The following is a 16307-nucleotide window of genomic DNA, read 5'->3' as shown; positions in this document are numbered from 1 at the left end:
AATGAAAGCATACACCATTTAATTCAACCTTGGTAGATGATGTATGCCTGTAATTCTAGCACGCTGGGAGGCCAAAGCAGAAATACTGCAAGTGCAAGTCCAGCGTGAGACACTTAATGATTTAAAAAGACTTTGTCTCAAAATTCTAAAAATTTTAAAAATGGATTGAGGCTCAGTAATTCCATATGACAGCCCTGTGATCAGTCTCCAGTACCACCACTACCACCAATAATAATAATAAGAAGAAAGAGGAGCAGGAGGAGGAGGAGGAACAGGAGGAGGAAAAGAAGAAGAAGGAAAAGGAGAAGGAGGAGAAGGAGAAGAAGAAGAAGAAGAAGAAGAAGAAGAAGAAGAAGAAGAAGAAGAAGAAGAAGAAGAAGAAGAATTATAATCTTTTTTTTTTTTTTTTTTTTTTGACGGGGGATTGAATTCATGGCCTTGTGCTTGCCAGGCAGGCACTTATGCCACTGTGCTAAATCCTCAGCTCTCGAATAATTTTATAAAATCTTTTTTTTTGGTAAAAGAATATACATTATAAACAAAAAACATTGTTTGATTTTTATTCTGCATGATGTTAATCTGGGAATGTGGCTGCTGCTCACATAAATTTCTGTATGAGTGTAACTTTAATATAAATGCATAAGGAATGCATATGAATACATATGCATAAAATGTATATGAATACATGCACAAATATATGTTTTTATTTGACAGTATAATATTTTGCCTATCACTGCTGAGTACTGTATTCTACAATGAGGACATTAAAGATTCTAATTTTAAATATCTAATTTTAAAATATTTCCTTTAAGTAACAGCTTGCATCCATGGATTAATGACATAACTGAATAAAATGTTTATGTTTTATTTTTATATTTCTGAATGGTTGTGAGTTTCACCGTAAAACATTTACATACAGAGATAGACTTCTAAGCCTAAATAAAATTCTATTACAATAAATTTTATGACTTATTCTTAGAACTATAGAGGAAAATTAATCATTGATTTATACATCAAACTCCCCACTAAGCTGTATGATTATACTAGAAAATTTGACTTACATTTGGGATGCACATTATAAAGCACAATGTCTGACTTTATAACAAGTAAATTTCTAAATGTTTATGAATTAATGAATACATATTCTCAAAGCATCACACATGCTACTTTTTGTTTCAAATAAGATTTAATGATATTTAACTTTGATCTGATGTTGTTTCTCCTAATATCTTAGTGATTATAACTCAACACTTTTAAAAGAGAAGCCCTCAGTGGATAATTAGCAGCAACCAAGAAAAGCTTAAACATGTTGTAAAGGTAAAGTTTCTGTCTAGGACAACTTTAGAAAATACTTCTTAGGAGACACACAGAGTCTCAGACACATGTTACAGTAAAGGAATATTTAAAACCATTTCTCTGGAATATTTCTCTCAAGCCAGTCTTTCTGGATCAGCTACCTGAGCTGAGCACTTAGCATGGTTTATATTCTGAAAGGTTAGTCTCACATTTAGGGGAACCATGCTGCCACTGAGCCTATCATGCAAATAAAATAATGAGTTTCTAGCATTTGAGTTTGCAAGTGTGTCAGTGGAACCAGTCTTCATAATTGCTCTTCCTTTTCTTCTTTTCCTACCCAAATAGTCCATGAAATAACACTGATAATGATTTCACATGGGTAAGCAACATGTCCATTTTATTTTGATCTTAAAAATATTAATCTCCATTGCTTATGTAAAACCAAGACTATCAAAAAAAAAGGTTTACAGTGGATCCAGATCATTACCTAAGCCCTAAATGGTCCAGACACTGTGATTATGCAGAAATTTAGAGGCATTAATAGAATTATCTAAGGAGTTTAAAGCAATTAGAGCCTGTTTCTAGTCTTTGCAATGAAGGCGGATCTTTTTATTCCCTTAAACACAAAGTGAGGGTACAGTGTGCTTAAGAGGAATAAATTCAATAAAGGCAACAACGCTAACAGAAACAGATTGTTAAACTTGTTAATAATACAACTGAGAAGTTTCCCTGAGGAATGATTCATAGTTTGCCTACTCTGAGTGATAGAGTACCTAATTAAGAGATGACTTGCGCTTCAGAAATCTTCAGAATAATGTTTATCAGAAGTCTATAAAATGGGAGCAATGAGAAAGGCATAGCAACAACTCTGCCAGTATTTACTTTTTAATGTGACTATTTTGAGTAATACAATTCATATTATCAGTTTTTCTGGAATCCGAATCAAAGATTTTGGAGATTCCTTTCACCAAGATACTTTCATTTTGTATGTATTAAGGAATGTGATGTATGTGTTCATTTGGGTTTAGTATGCACTGAACAATTCAGGAACTCTGTCCCAGATGAAATTTATTTAGACAATATATCTTCTACACTCTCTGCACAAATACACAAATGTAAGTATGTATTCATTATATCTTATGATTGTGAAATCATCTTAGAAAAACACATATTAAATCAGATTTTAATCTTAGCTGTATGCAATTTTATGTTTCAATTGTTTATTAGTCAAATGAGAAAAAGTACAAGCACCATGGCTGGAGTATATTATCTCAAATCCATGGGTCAAATAAAAGTACTGGGAAGCATCTTGGGCAAGGTAGTCATTTCATTACGTTCCATTGCTCCTCAACCATAATTGAATTGTCTTGTAAATACCTATCATTGTTTTCATTAAAACTTAATAATTTTTTTTCTAATATCAGCGTAATTGAATGATACGCTATCCTGGCAAGCAAATTTTGTCTATATAAGATTAAAGAATGTTTGCCCAGATAAAATCTGTTTTACATAATCTATATGAAATAATTGATCTTTGTAAATTTAAAAAATATATCAAAAATACTAAAGTATATTTCCTATTATTAGTTCTATCAAGTGTTACACTCACTGGAATAGTTCACCAGAATTTACAGTTTTATATAACGTCATTTATTAAATCTCAAAAACACCATTTTAAAAACATGACAACTAAAATGCAAGACAGGTAGTAAGAGTCAAAACTAGCACTAATTGCACAGGAGTGACAGACCGTGGAGAAGAAAAACAGGTTCTTCATATTGCTTTATTGTCTTCCAGTGTGAATTGTTACCATACTTGCCTGAATCTGAATCTGGATTTAGCACATTAAATATGAGCTATATGAAAGTTATATGAATCTGTCTAAATTCAAGAGGGAAAGAAGCAGACCCAAGGAGCAAAAACACATTTGCCTAAAACGATCTTTGGTTTTATCTGGTAACTGTCAAAATAGGTACTTGAAATCCTTAGATTTTTCTTAAGAGGACCACCAATTGTCATGTATATATATGCTCACATTTCCCTAAACACTAAAATAAGTAACAATAAGTTGACATAAATTGTGACACAAATGTGGTTTTTATAAACCGAGAGTTTTATAACTTTCAAAACTGTTAAGATGCCTCTACTAAGGGCCTTTGTCATCTCAGTGAAAATAGTAAAAATACCAGAAAATAAAATCTACTTTGACCACATATTTGCATGTTAAAGTACTTCAGAAAATCACAAATGGTAATATTAATCATCATAGAAGAGGTCATTCCAAAGACTATGGGGTGTGATGTTCGATTTAGTATACTGAGTAAATCCTATCAGAGGAACTATTGACATTTAACCTCTAATTTAGATAAAACCAAAACAAACTATGTAGATAAGAAATATAATATTTTAAAAATATTATAATTTTGCGGGATTATAGTGAACATTGTTACTAATATTTTAGTTTTGGAAAATGTTTTCTCCTCATGGATTCTCAATGCAAAAATAAATGGATTTTTTCCTTTTATTTTTAACCTACTATGAAGCCACTTAGTCAAATTATGGCTTAGAACCATGTATCTATTTAACACTAAATTCTATCAATTTAATCCTTCAAATATACTGTTTGATACAAAATATTAAACTGCATGGGGGGAAAGGAAGACTATAGTGACTACTTGTAAAGTGATTTAAAAATTTTATAGAAAGAGTGAATATCAAATAGCATCAAGTCTTTGTGAAACATTAAAGATTTATGTGGAAGTAAATTATCCTCATATTACAATGATATTTTATACCAAGTGATATTTAATGAGATATCATCACATGTAATTCTTACATTTATAAATCTGATATAAAATAATAACTATTTTATCTAATTAAATACTTCAGCTTTATTATTTTCATGCAATTAAGGAAATCATTTGTTTAGAAAGTTTTTTAGAAAGACAAATTTTGTATTTACATTCAGTTGTTTATGTTAAATTTTATTTTTTATTTCATTCTATTTATTTATTTTTTTGTCTTTGAGACAGACTATGCAGTTTGGTTAGGCCTTGAGCTAACTTTGTAGCCCACACTAGCTTGAACTCACATCAATCCTCCTGTGTTAGCCTCCTGAGTGCTGGGATTACAGGCATGAGCCACCATGCCTGGCTCATGTAAAATATGAAAATAATTTACTTGTATGAGATAATAACCTCCACAAAATTAAGGTTCATGTTTAGAAGACATATTTACCTCATACACACACTGTGTAATCATTGTCTTATACAGTTTGTTTCTTTTTCCTATAAAGTACTTTGATTGTTACTATGACAGTGTTGGATTTTGTTAAGTCTATCAAAATATTTGATTATATTTATACTCAAAATATTTTATCACAATGGAAAATAATATCACTTACTTTGCTTTAGCTTCTGCATCTTCGTATGCTTTATTCGAAACATCATCCAATCCTCCAATCAAATGTTTGAAAGAACTGTCAGAGGAAAACACAGCCATTAGGATAAATCCTCTACAGAGCAGCAACAATGGCAACCTAATCAAACAATTCAGTGTTATCAAAATAAAAAAGAACTCAAACACTTCAAGTAGACACATTATTATGAAACATATCAACCAGTGTTGTTTTCCTTAATGTAAACTGTGTGATATCAGAGCCCTTTCTACCGAGGTCATCTCTATAGCTCTCAATCACTAGACACATTTGGCAAACTAGCCACATCTGTCAAAAAAGGTATTTAAAAACCTGGGTGAGATAAAAATATATGAAACTCTGATACACATCACAAAGTTAATGAGTCACTTCTTTATAATTCTGAAATAATAAGATACACTAATTATGGAACATCCACTACATGTCCAGTTAATTTAGTTAGCAATTCTCACACTGTTAAACACCAATATTATTCTCTCTACTTCAAAACAGTAGATGTTGGGGTGGGGGAAGTGAAGGGAAGGAGAAACAATTGAAATGCGTTATGTACATGTACCAATTCACTACAGTGAATATAATAATTATGTCCTGAACATATGCTCTAATAAAAGTCAAAAAATTTTGAAAGTTCAAAAAGTGGAAAAAATAGTAAATAAATCTTCAAAGACAAAAATAAACAACCAGATAGGAAAACAATAACAGAGAGCTAGAGGAAAATCAAGTTATTAGAGGGAGTAGAACTGATATTAGCATAAAGCAGGAAGACTAATTGAACTGCTAAAACTCAGATTGTTCTATATCCACTATTTACCTGGAATATACTCAAGTTTAGTTCAAATAGTGAAGCCTCGTGTATCACACACCTATGATATAAAATATTATACAGAAAACACACAATGAACACACACAAATACTTATTTGACCTATCTGTGAAGATAATTGAATTCAACCAGGTATGATAACTCTTACACACATATTTTTAACCACTATTAAATTAGACTGGATGAAGGAACAAAAAAATGTCTGTACAGTAAAGTTTGGTCCCTCACAAAGTGTGATTCTTACTCCTAAAACTTACAGTGTATCTCCTATCTAAACCATGACTCAGGGTTAGTTGTGAAATTTCTAGCAATATCTGGGAGAGAACTTTAAAAATACTTTGAAAAATTACACTTTAATTTTAAACTTCTCTCTGTATATATAATTATATACACATGCATCTATATTTATACCCCTTTCCTTTCCTTTCCTTTCCTTTCCTTTCCTTTCTTTTCCTTTCTTCTCCTCTCCTCCTCTCCCTCTTCTCGTCTTTTCTTGGTACTGAAGATTGAGCCCAGGATCTCTCACATGCTAAGTCAGTGCTCTACACTGATCTATATCCCAAGCCCTTCTGTAATCTTGATACAGTAAAGGACTCTGTGTTGTAATCATAAAGCAATGGTCAATGCATAGTCAGATCCTAGAACATAGTATATGTTCTATAGTGTATTTGGATATTTAAATTTAAAAGTTAATCATTTTCACAAATAAATATTTTTAATGTTCAAATCGCTATTTTATTTTCTATATAATTCTATTTTTAAAAAGAAAAACAGAAAAAGAGTAGAAATAATATAGAATTTCAAAAAAGTAAGAAATCAGCACTAGTTAATATATTACACATTGTTATCTTAAAAGTAGTTGCTCAAGTTACAAAATCAAAGCAAAAAATGAATAGACAATTAAGCAATGATAGCACAAACTATTGTTTTTGTTGAACTAACAGAGAGTTAGTAGTATGGTTATCTATCTTGCACACTTAAACACACATACACTTACATGTGTATACTTGCAAGTTGTTTTTTCCTTTTGAGCACTTTCTCTTTTTTTCTATTACAATATCTATTATACATTCTGGATCTTATTACTCTTTCAGTTTATTGTTATTATGAATTTTTACACTAGAGAGACAATATAATATTTACAAATGTGAGTCTGATTTAGTTCACTTATGAGAATAGTCTCAAGTTGCCTCCTTTGACCTATAAAAGCCTCAAGATCATCTTTTTTATAGCTGAGTAATATTCCATTGTATACAACAACCATATCTTTTAAAAAATAACACCTTGACCAAAAAGTGGCTAGATAGACATGGGAAAACTATTATGTTAACTGGGAGGCAGGAAACTACAGACAAAGAAAAAATTACTAGGAATTAATCCAGGGAATCAACAAATTTATTCCAAAATATGAGTTTTCCTATAATAAATTGTAATAATGTATACAAAATTAATGAATGTTTGATAAAATACAGAAAATACACATCCAAAAGTATTATCAATGACTAATAAAATCTCTATATTTCATAAAAATGTTCAAATATGATTTTTGATATTGTTCTTTTGTATAATCAATCTCTTTCCTATAGAATATTTTGTCTTTAAACTAAGAGAACGTCTCTAAGGTTGATATGTTCAAAATGAAAAGTAGAACAAAAATATTTACTATTAAAAACATAAGATTCTATCAATTTCCTGTTTCCATGGGCAATATGAAAATTTAAGTATAGAAAATTTAAATTACTTGTGCGAGATTTCTCTAATTCATCAGTATGTCTAGGTATATAATTCTATCCCCTAATTGAAACCTGTCCTTTATAATGGTTGTATACTTTGTAATATAACCAAATCCTAAACATTGTGAGAAAGTATTGATGAAGAACTATACAAGCATATTTTATAGGAAAACTAATGATCAATAACTTATCTTTGTAAGTTCATTCAAATTTATGAAAAATGGCACTCTTAGACATTCAAAATTCATAGAAATTCTGAAAGTTCAAATAAGCTTTTAAAAATTCTATCTTATTCTAAGTAACTACTGTATGTAAGTGGAGCAGGGTAGTATATTACCAAAGATTTAGAGGGTAGTTTGATAGTAAATTTGACCAAGATAAATAATTTTTAATTTAAGAAATTCTGTTCAGTCTATTAGATTTTTAGTACTGGACAAAAAAATAAAATAAATGATATGTACTTGCAAAAAGGATTCTACTACTTGTGAAATAAAGCCCCATTAATTTTCAGTAAAATATATTTTATGATAGAAAAAAATTAAAAATTGAAAGAAGAAATTTTTAAAAACATTATTTATAGGTGTTCTAACTGCAAGCAGCTAATGAGAACATCTGTTAACATTTTTCTCTAGACAGATCTGTTGTTGTTTGTAGAACTGCAACCATACCTGTGGTTTAATCCTCTGATTTATAACCTATTAAGTATTCATTTTTAAATCCATAGGCAGCATTTTAACAGCTTTTAACTATTTTGATAATTCAGTGCATCCACATACATAATAGAATGTCTTCTCCCCTACATATTTATATAAACATATACATATTCAGATGAAGGAAGGGTATATTAACTACATACACAAACATCTAAATTAGTACTTCAGATTTTAGGTTAAGAATATGGAATTTCTTTTCAAAATAATTACACTCAGGATTACAATTTTGTCTTTTGGTATTGGAATGTGCTCTTTACAAATACTGTGACATATTTTAAAACATTAAATGATTATATATGGACTTTATTCTAAATTTCTTCAAACAATAGTTCAACAATTACATATAAGCACTTTTTAAAAGGTAGAATTTTCAAGCAAATTACCAAGTTCAAAACAACTAACACTGCCTTGTATCTCCACATTAGCCAATAGGTAATTTATATCTTAATAAGCATAATTGATGGTGGTACAGAATTTATCATTCTTGGTATAGATATGATATAATCAGTATCACATTTTCCTTTTCACAGATAGTCTTCAGAAACACATGCCGTTTCTATGTGTTTTAATCAAACAGATATTTTAAAAATATTACTGTATGTATCTGATCCCTTATCAAATATTTACCGAGGTCTGATGACATTTCCTGACTAAAAAAGGAGAAGACTTTTGTTGTCATTGTTCTGATTCTTAAAATAGATTATGTTTTGAGAATCTTAGCAATAGAAAGAGTAGAAATCATAAAGTAGTACTATCTGTTTTACAAATATAGGCAACTCTAAGTAAATTATTAAATTTTTTTAATTTCACAATTACATACAATCTATATTTTGGCCTCCTAAAATAAAATGGCCAATTCACATATACTCCATACTTATTTTCAGAAAAAAAAAATAGGTCATTATATCCCTTTCATTATATTCCTTTTCTTTATTGATAAATTTTTAGTTACATCTTCAGTTTCATTGACCAATATCTGTTTATTTATAATTTTCATATCTTCTTGATTCAGCTTTGGTAACTCATATGTATGTAGGAATCTGTCCATTTCTTCTGTGTTTTCCATCTTACAAGAATTAAGGTTCTCAAAGTAGGTATTAATGATCTTGGATTTCTGCATTATCCATATGATTTGCACCTTTTCATTTCTAATTGCATGAACTTGAGTCCTTTCTTCCTTTTTTCTTCATACAGTTAGCTAAGAGTTGGTCAGTATCACTGGTTATTCAAGAGATGCAAATTAAAGCAATTCTATCTCACTCCAGAAACAATGGGAATTGTTAAGATATCAACCACTAGTAAAGACTGGAGAGGATGTGGGCAAAAGGAACCCTTCTCCACTGTTGGTGGGAGTTTAGACTGGGTGCAACCACTGTAGAAATCAGTGTGGATATTCCTCTAGAAACTAAAACTAAAAGTTTCTTTTGACTCAGCTAGTTCCCTTCTTTATCTCTTCCCAAAAGAATTCAAAATATACCACAGTGATACATGCACAGCCATGTTTATAGCAGCAGTTATACCTAAATCTTGGAAATAAAACAAATACCCACTAACAGATGAATGGATAAAGATTTTTTTAATACAATGGTACACTACTCAGCCATAAATAAATAAAGATGAACTTCAGAGATTTATAGGTAAATGGATGCATTTGAGACCATACTGTTAAGTGAAATAAATCACAGGTGTGCATATTGTATGTTTTCTCTGAAATAAGAAATAAGCATGAGAATGTATACTAGATATTATGAAATAGAAATAAAATGCTTAATTGTGAAAGGGAACTAGGAAAAGAGGAAAAGAAAGAGAAAAGAAAAAATGAGATAAGAAAGGAAAAATGGAAATAATAACTTTGTAAATTAAGAGGGGAAGACGGTTTGAAATATAAGAGGATGGGAAAAAAAGAGGATTTAGGAAAAATCATGCACAAATATAAAGTTCCTATGATGAAGGTAGTCATTATGTATATTTAAAATGTATCAGTAACTTAAATTAACAAAAATGGATAAGATGCTATCAGTTGAATATGTAGATTTAGAAAGAGAGTGAATGGAAGCTTCCTTTATGTTTAATGTTGGTGGTCTAAACATATTTGCAAGGTGGGAGGAAAAATAGAGGAAATGAGAAACAATTGAAAGAAAAGAAAGAAAGATAGAAAAAAAGTAGATAGGAAGAAAGAAAAGGGAAAGAGGGACAAAGGAAATGAGAAGGAATTTTGACGCACATCAAGAATGGTCAAATTTATAAAGTTTTCCTTAAGAAACTCTAAATAAAAGGCTGTTTCTCATCTCAAGAAATTTGTGTTTTAGACCATCATGGTGAGAGTAACTCAGTGGGTAATAATTTCAGTTATTAAGATGTTTTCACTGCTTAGCCAAAACATCCTTCTGACGGGGCTGATTACTCAGCGGTATGTCTGAAATGTGTATAATTTTGTTCTCATTTGTGATATGATGAGACTTCATCGAGAGAGAAATTACCAGAAAGCCTGTCCATATGCCAGAGATCAGCATTATACCACTGCTAAAAAGTCACAGCACTTATATTTCACTATGCAGTTTACAAGATATTTTTATATATACTATTTATAAAATATAAATAACTGTTTATAAAATATAGATAAATAGATTAGATATTTGTTTTCAAGCCATCCTATTCTGACACGATATTTAGAAATTTTGTATAAAATTTTAAAAATAGAATCTTCTGTCATTCAAAATAGAGTGGTAGGAAATCTTATAACTTATTCACAGCAGGTTTGTTCTCCTGATTACATCCTTAAGTAAGATCACAGTCTATTGTTACCAGGTAATATTGGAAGGCAACAACAAAGGAAATATCTGAAAGAGAAGTGACTTCAAATGCTTCAACCTTACTAAGAAAAATGTCAGTCATTATCACAATCTTGAGCAAAAACTCATCATTTGACAGGCAAATGCATTAGATTTTGTTAATGTGAGTTCTGGCTAAATTCTTTTCCCGCACACAAAAATATACTCATTAAAAGAAAATGGAGGTCTAAATAATTTGGACAATTGACACTTTAGAAGCATCCTTTATTGGTCTTTGGCACATCTATGAAGAAAGTCTGTTAATTTACTGTCATCCATGGGGAAATTGTTCTTAATTTTTGGTACTTTTTGTTTGTTTTATTTGTAACTAGGAAAATCGTAAGTCTTAGTAGCTTGTACAGTCAAGCACCACGTAAATACATGTTTCATTAATGGTAAAATGATCTTAAAATAAAATAAATCCAGTCTGAAAGTTTATCAGAAGAGATGCTATTGTGTCCATCAAAACGTCACCATACTCTGTCAAGTGTGAGGTCATGAGTTTGATACTCAGTATCAAAAAAAAAGCAAAACAAAACAAAAAGTCATGTATTCAAAATTATATTTGAGAGTAGTTTCAGAGACAGTAAGAAAATTCCAAACAAATATTTGTGCAACAAAAATAATACTCACCAACTGTTAAACATTGGTTTTGGCTTTCGTAAAGAATTTAATCTTTATTGTGGGGATTATTAGAGGAAATGGATTACAAGAATTTAATTTAAATGCTTCCCTGATTATAATTGTATCCTTAAAAGGAAACAAAATTGTAAAATTATGAATTGGCCTACTGACCAAAGAATTTAAAAAAAAAAATCAAGAAATGATTTGTTTTATTTACTATATTTATTTTTATTTACTATGTCTGTGAAGCAAAATGTTTTGGCCAAGTTTTTGAGTCTCCCCAAGTATATATAAAAATCAATGTTCTTTAAGACAGAAAGACAGAGAGTTTTTTGAGATGATTAGGCACATTATATTAGTAAAATGTCATGATGTAGTCTTTTAATTCTGAGATTATTTTCAATATATGATTCCAATGACAAGGCTGAAATTCTTTAATGTACTAAAGAACTGTAAGATGCATTACATCTTAATATACAGTATAATGAGGGAAATAATGTGTTAAAAATGTGTTTGTAATTTTTCCCTATCATTTTGAATTTAGTTTAATTTAAATACATATTATAAATTATATATTATAAATCTAAATTAAATCTATGTATGTGACTTTTGTATATATAACACTCCTGGGCTAAACATGATTGAATTTAGAATCTTTTGTAGACTAGGGCTACTCAAAATATGACTGCTAAGTGGCTGCTGAACTCTGGAGAGATAAACATAGTTTAGAAACCTTTATACCGAGTGTGGTGGTATGTGCCTGTAATTCAAGGAGTAGGATTGCGGTGATTTTGAAACTAGCCTGGGTTACTTGATGACTTCAATGCCAACCTAAAGAGATTCTACCTCAAAGACAAACAAAACTAACAAAAAGAAAAAAAAAAAAAAAGAAAGAAACCTCTGTAGCAATTGGACACTGCTGACACACAAAAACCAAGACTAGAGGGCTTGTATTTTTCATCACAACACAGATCTGTTTTAGTTATTTTCAGATTCACAAAGTGAAAAACATAAGCTGCATAGGAAAGCACTGTAGTATTAGATATGTGAGATTTAAAATTTAGTGTGCTAATTGGAAACCAAAGTATATGAAATTCAGAATCCATTTCTTTTATTAAAATAGAATTTAAATTCAACTATATTATGTAAGAGAAATTGACACAACTGTCTGTTAATGGATTAATTAAAATAGGACATTTTTGTTCCAGTTTAAAAATAAAAATGAATATCCCCAGCACGCTGAAATTGCTTAAACCACTTCTATTCTTATCAATAAATTTCTTTGAGACTATTTTCCCTATTCTGAGTATAGTAAACACATATAAAAGACTTTAAATACACATTACTCTCTATTTGCACTTCAACCTACATCAGAAAAGTTAACAATCGAGAAACAGGCACATTTGTTACATAAAAGTCTAAATACTGACACCCAGCATATTCTTTCAAGTGTACCTATTATGGATAGAATGGGAAATCGTTATTTCACTTACAAATTTCAGTTTTCTTGTGACTGCCAAACAACAACGGTCATTCTCCTTCGTATAGCTCTATCCATGCTTTCAATGGCAATGTGATTTACTTTCGTAATTCTTTCTCTTTTATTCTATTGAATGTTTGTTCTGATATTTGTATAGAAAGAGAATTTTATATATATTGACTCTAACAATTTAAAAGTAGGAATTTTGTGTCGTTTTAAAAATTTTCTTTTTCTGGAGAGACAAGTAGATGGTGGTCTGATAGGTAGCTGGGTGGAGAGCCTCTCTGGGAAACACAGCTCAGACTCTGGAATTTGACAACATAGTGAGGGCCTGACAATGGGAGAGAGATTCTCCCAATCCAGGAGAAACTGAAGAAAAAAGAAAAATAGGAAGAGGAAGGAAAAATGCGGGTGGAGGGCTGGAGCCAGAAGGGCTCATTGAGAACCTCCCTCAATGTGCTGGGCACACCATGGAGTCGCAGGATTCAAGGTTGTGATGAATCCTGGCGGCTGATAATGGGAGTTGGTGAGTCCCCGGTCCATGGCAGGAGGACGTGGCGCAGCGTGGAGTGGAGCAAAGGTGGAGAGTTGCATTAATTTGCAGGGAGTGCTAGAAATTGGGTCACACTGAGGGTGTGGCCGACTGGAAGACATATTGGAGTTGGACAGAACAAGGCCTGAGCCTGGAGCCCCAGTGGCATCAGTCAGCCACCTCTGGCCCAAAGAGGACTGGTGGGATCTGCTTGGGCTGAGTGACGGCCCTGGTCGGGACCCAATAGCCATAGACAAAACTGTCCCAAACCTGTGATGTCTGCAAGGCACAGGCTAAGTTGCAGAAGGCACTTGCTGGTTGACTGGCTCAGAGGATAGGGGCTAGCCCACATCATCCCTGCACACACCTCAGAAAACAGCCAACTGGAGAGGGCAGCAAGCCCCAGCCAGCACACTTCAGAAAAACTGCAAGCAATACAGAGAAGGCCTGAGACCTCCTCCACACACCTGTCTCAAAGAAACCAGAATCATGACAAGAGAAAGAAATAAGAAAAGACCTCCAGCCACTGACCATGGGAAAATAAGTATAGGAGAGATAGATACAGAAGAGAACCAGTACAGCAATCATGCAATATCAGCCACAACATCAGTGGACATAAAGAAATACCTTCATGATCTCAAACACGAACTTAAAACTGAAATTCTAATCCATATGAGGTAAGATGTAAAAAGATTAATACAAGAAATGCTAAGCCCCTCTCAAGAAGACACAGATGGAAGAATGGAGGAACCCAGAAAAGGAAGAGAAACCCTTAGTGAAGAATATAAACAAAATCTAGAATACATGAAACAGATCCAAAGAGATTACCAGGGAATTAAAGCTCCATTGAAAGCTGGCAAAAATGCCTTGACAAAAACTAAACTTAGCCTTTCAAAACTTGAAGATAGATTTGCAATGTGTGATTGTGAAAGAAAAGATCTCTTAAAAATGACAAGGAACCAGGAAGTAAAAATTCAAAGGCTAGAAGACGACAAGAGGATGTATAACTTAAGAATAAAAAGCGTGAATGAAGAAGCAGGTGTAACCACAAATCAATTACAAAGACTATTCGCAGAAATAATTAAGTAAAACTTCCCAAGCATAGGAAAAAGAAATGATATTCAGATAAATGACACATACAGACCTCCAATCAACTACAACCAAAACAGATGTACATCCAGACATATAATAATCAAGATCCCAGAAATTCACCACAAGAACAGAATACTAAAAGTGGTCATAGAAAAGAAGCAGACCATATATAAAGGAAAATTCATCAAAATAATGAGAGACTTCTCAACACAAACTATCAAATCAAGAAGAGCTTGGGGGGAAATAGTCTAAGCCCTGAAAGAAAATAACCTCCAACCCAGATTGATGTATTTCACAAAACTGTCTCTCAAAATCAATAGAGAAAAAAGATACTTCCATGATAAAGAGGAACTGTGGGAGTTTGTGACCACCAATCCAACTCTACAAAAAATACTGAAGGACATTCTACAGAGAGAGAGAGAAAAATAATACCAGGATTCCAGCAACAGTGGCAGAGAGGCCTCAGTGAACAGGGCAGACAGTGGAATGAAGGAGAAATGTGGACAAATAATAGCAGAAAAATAGAATAGCAGAGATGAGGCAGAGAAAGTGGGCCATAATCTCTAATATAGATAGCCTTTGTACACTAACAAAAAGAAACACAGGCACAGTAAATTAAAAGGCAGGACCCATCAAGATGCTCTGAATAGGAAATATGCTCAACCTGAAAGATGGTTAAGAAACTGAAAGTCAAAGATGAGAAAACGATACTCTATGTGACAGGGAACCAAAGAGAAATAGGGACAACTCATCCAGCAGCTGCACATAGGTTGGAAAGTTATGACACTTTTGTGCAGTGTAGAACTACTCAGCTAGAAGGAAGGAAAGCCTTGTGGGTTTAGTAAGTAAAGGATACAGCTCAAGATCATGCTCACAGGTAAAAAGGTTCAGCACCACTCAGACAGATAATGGATTTCTCCCTTGCTTGCCCAATGTCAGGTCTTAAAGACCCCGAAAGCCTTCATCATCCTGTTCTGATTAGATTAGTTCCCATAATGTTCAGTATGTATTCACTGTGTTTGAAGATGGGGACAACTATTTGGAAGAAAAGAAGAGACAATATGATAGACAGTGAAGATCTCCAGTGGACTTACTTTGAAATCTGTGTTTCTTAAAATTGTTTCCTTATGATCTGTTTTGTTCTCTATTGTTATTTTTAATCTTACCCTCTTTAAAATAAAAAAAATTTTTTTTCATTTTTTTCTAGTAATCTGTTTGTATTTTATTTTACAAAAACATCCATTTAGTACAGACGGGAAATTACAAGAAAATAAGATTTGTCTTTTGTCACATATCCCTGAATGAGCATTTTCCTAGATAACTCACACTTTCTTCTACTGGTCCATTTTATATTTCCTTTCTGAATTTCACCTGATCCATTGAGGATGCCTTGTCTGATCATTTATTGCAAAATACTAAAATTGTTTGTTTGTTTGTTTGCTATCCTTTAATAGACACTGAACTCTTGGGTGTCCAAAGGGCTTTTTGATATTATATTTAGTGGTAGTGAAGTACCTGCATATAAGTACTCAATAAATGTTTACAGAAGGTTCATGTAAAGTATTTATATCATTGATTTCTATACCACCTAAAAATAAACTTGGTTCTGGAATTTAATTATTATAAATTTAATGTAGTTTTTTGATATGGATAAATGCATTCAGTTCCATACATTATTTTGTAAATGTATAAGGAAACCTGGGCGGTAGAGGACTGAGAAGAGGGTTGTCTGAATAATGCCATCTTCAG

General features: G+C 31.9%; 1 protein-coding gene across 3 annotated transcripts in view; it reads right to left on the bottom strand.

The window, feature by feature from the left end:
* The window catches only part of Prkg1 (protein kinase cGMP-dependent 1), a 1159508-nt gene that overhangs the window by 89661 nt on the left and 1053540 nt on the right, over positions 1–16307 (bottom strand). For all 3 annotated transcript variants that reach the window (XM_063239051.1, XM_003473935.5, XM_023566675.2), the window contains one exon: positions 4700–4774. In XM_063239051.1, the coding sequence (XP_063095121.1) occupies positions 4700–4774 (75 nt within the window). The remainder of the gene's footprint in view (positions 1–4699; positions 4775–16307) is intronic.

Source organism: Cavia porcellus, unplaced genomic scaffold, assembly GCF_034190915.1.
Source record: "Cavia porcellus strain 051 isolate PalLab524CR breed Dunkin Hartley unplaced genomic scaffold, mCavPor4.1 scaffold_28, whole genome shotgun sequence".
In the NCBI taxonomy this organism is placed as follows: domain Eukaryota; kingdom Metazoa; phylum Chordata; class Mammalia; order Rodentia; family Caviidae; genus Cavia; species Cavia porcellus.
This window is presented reverse-complemented; position numbering and strand designations above follow the sequence as displayed.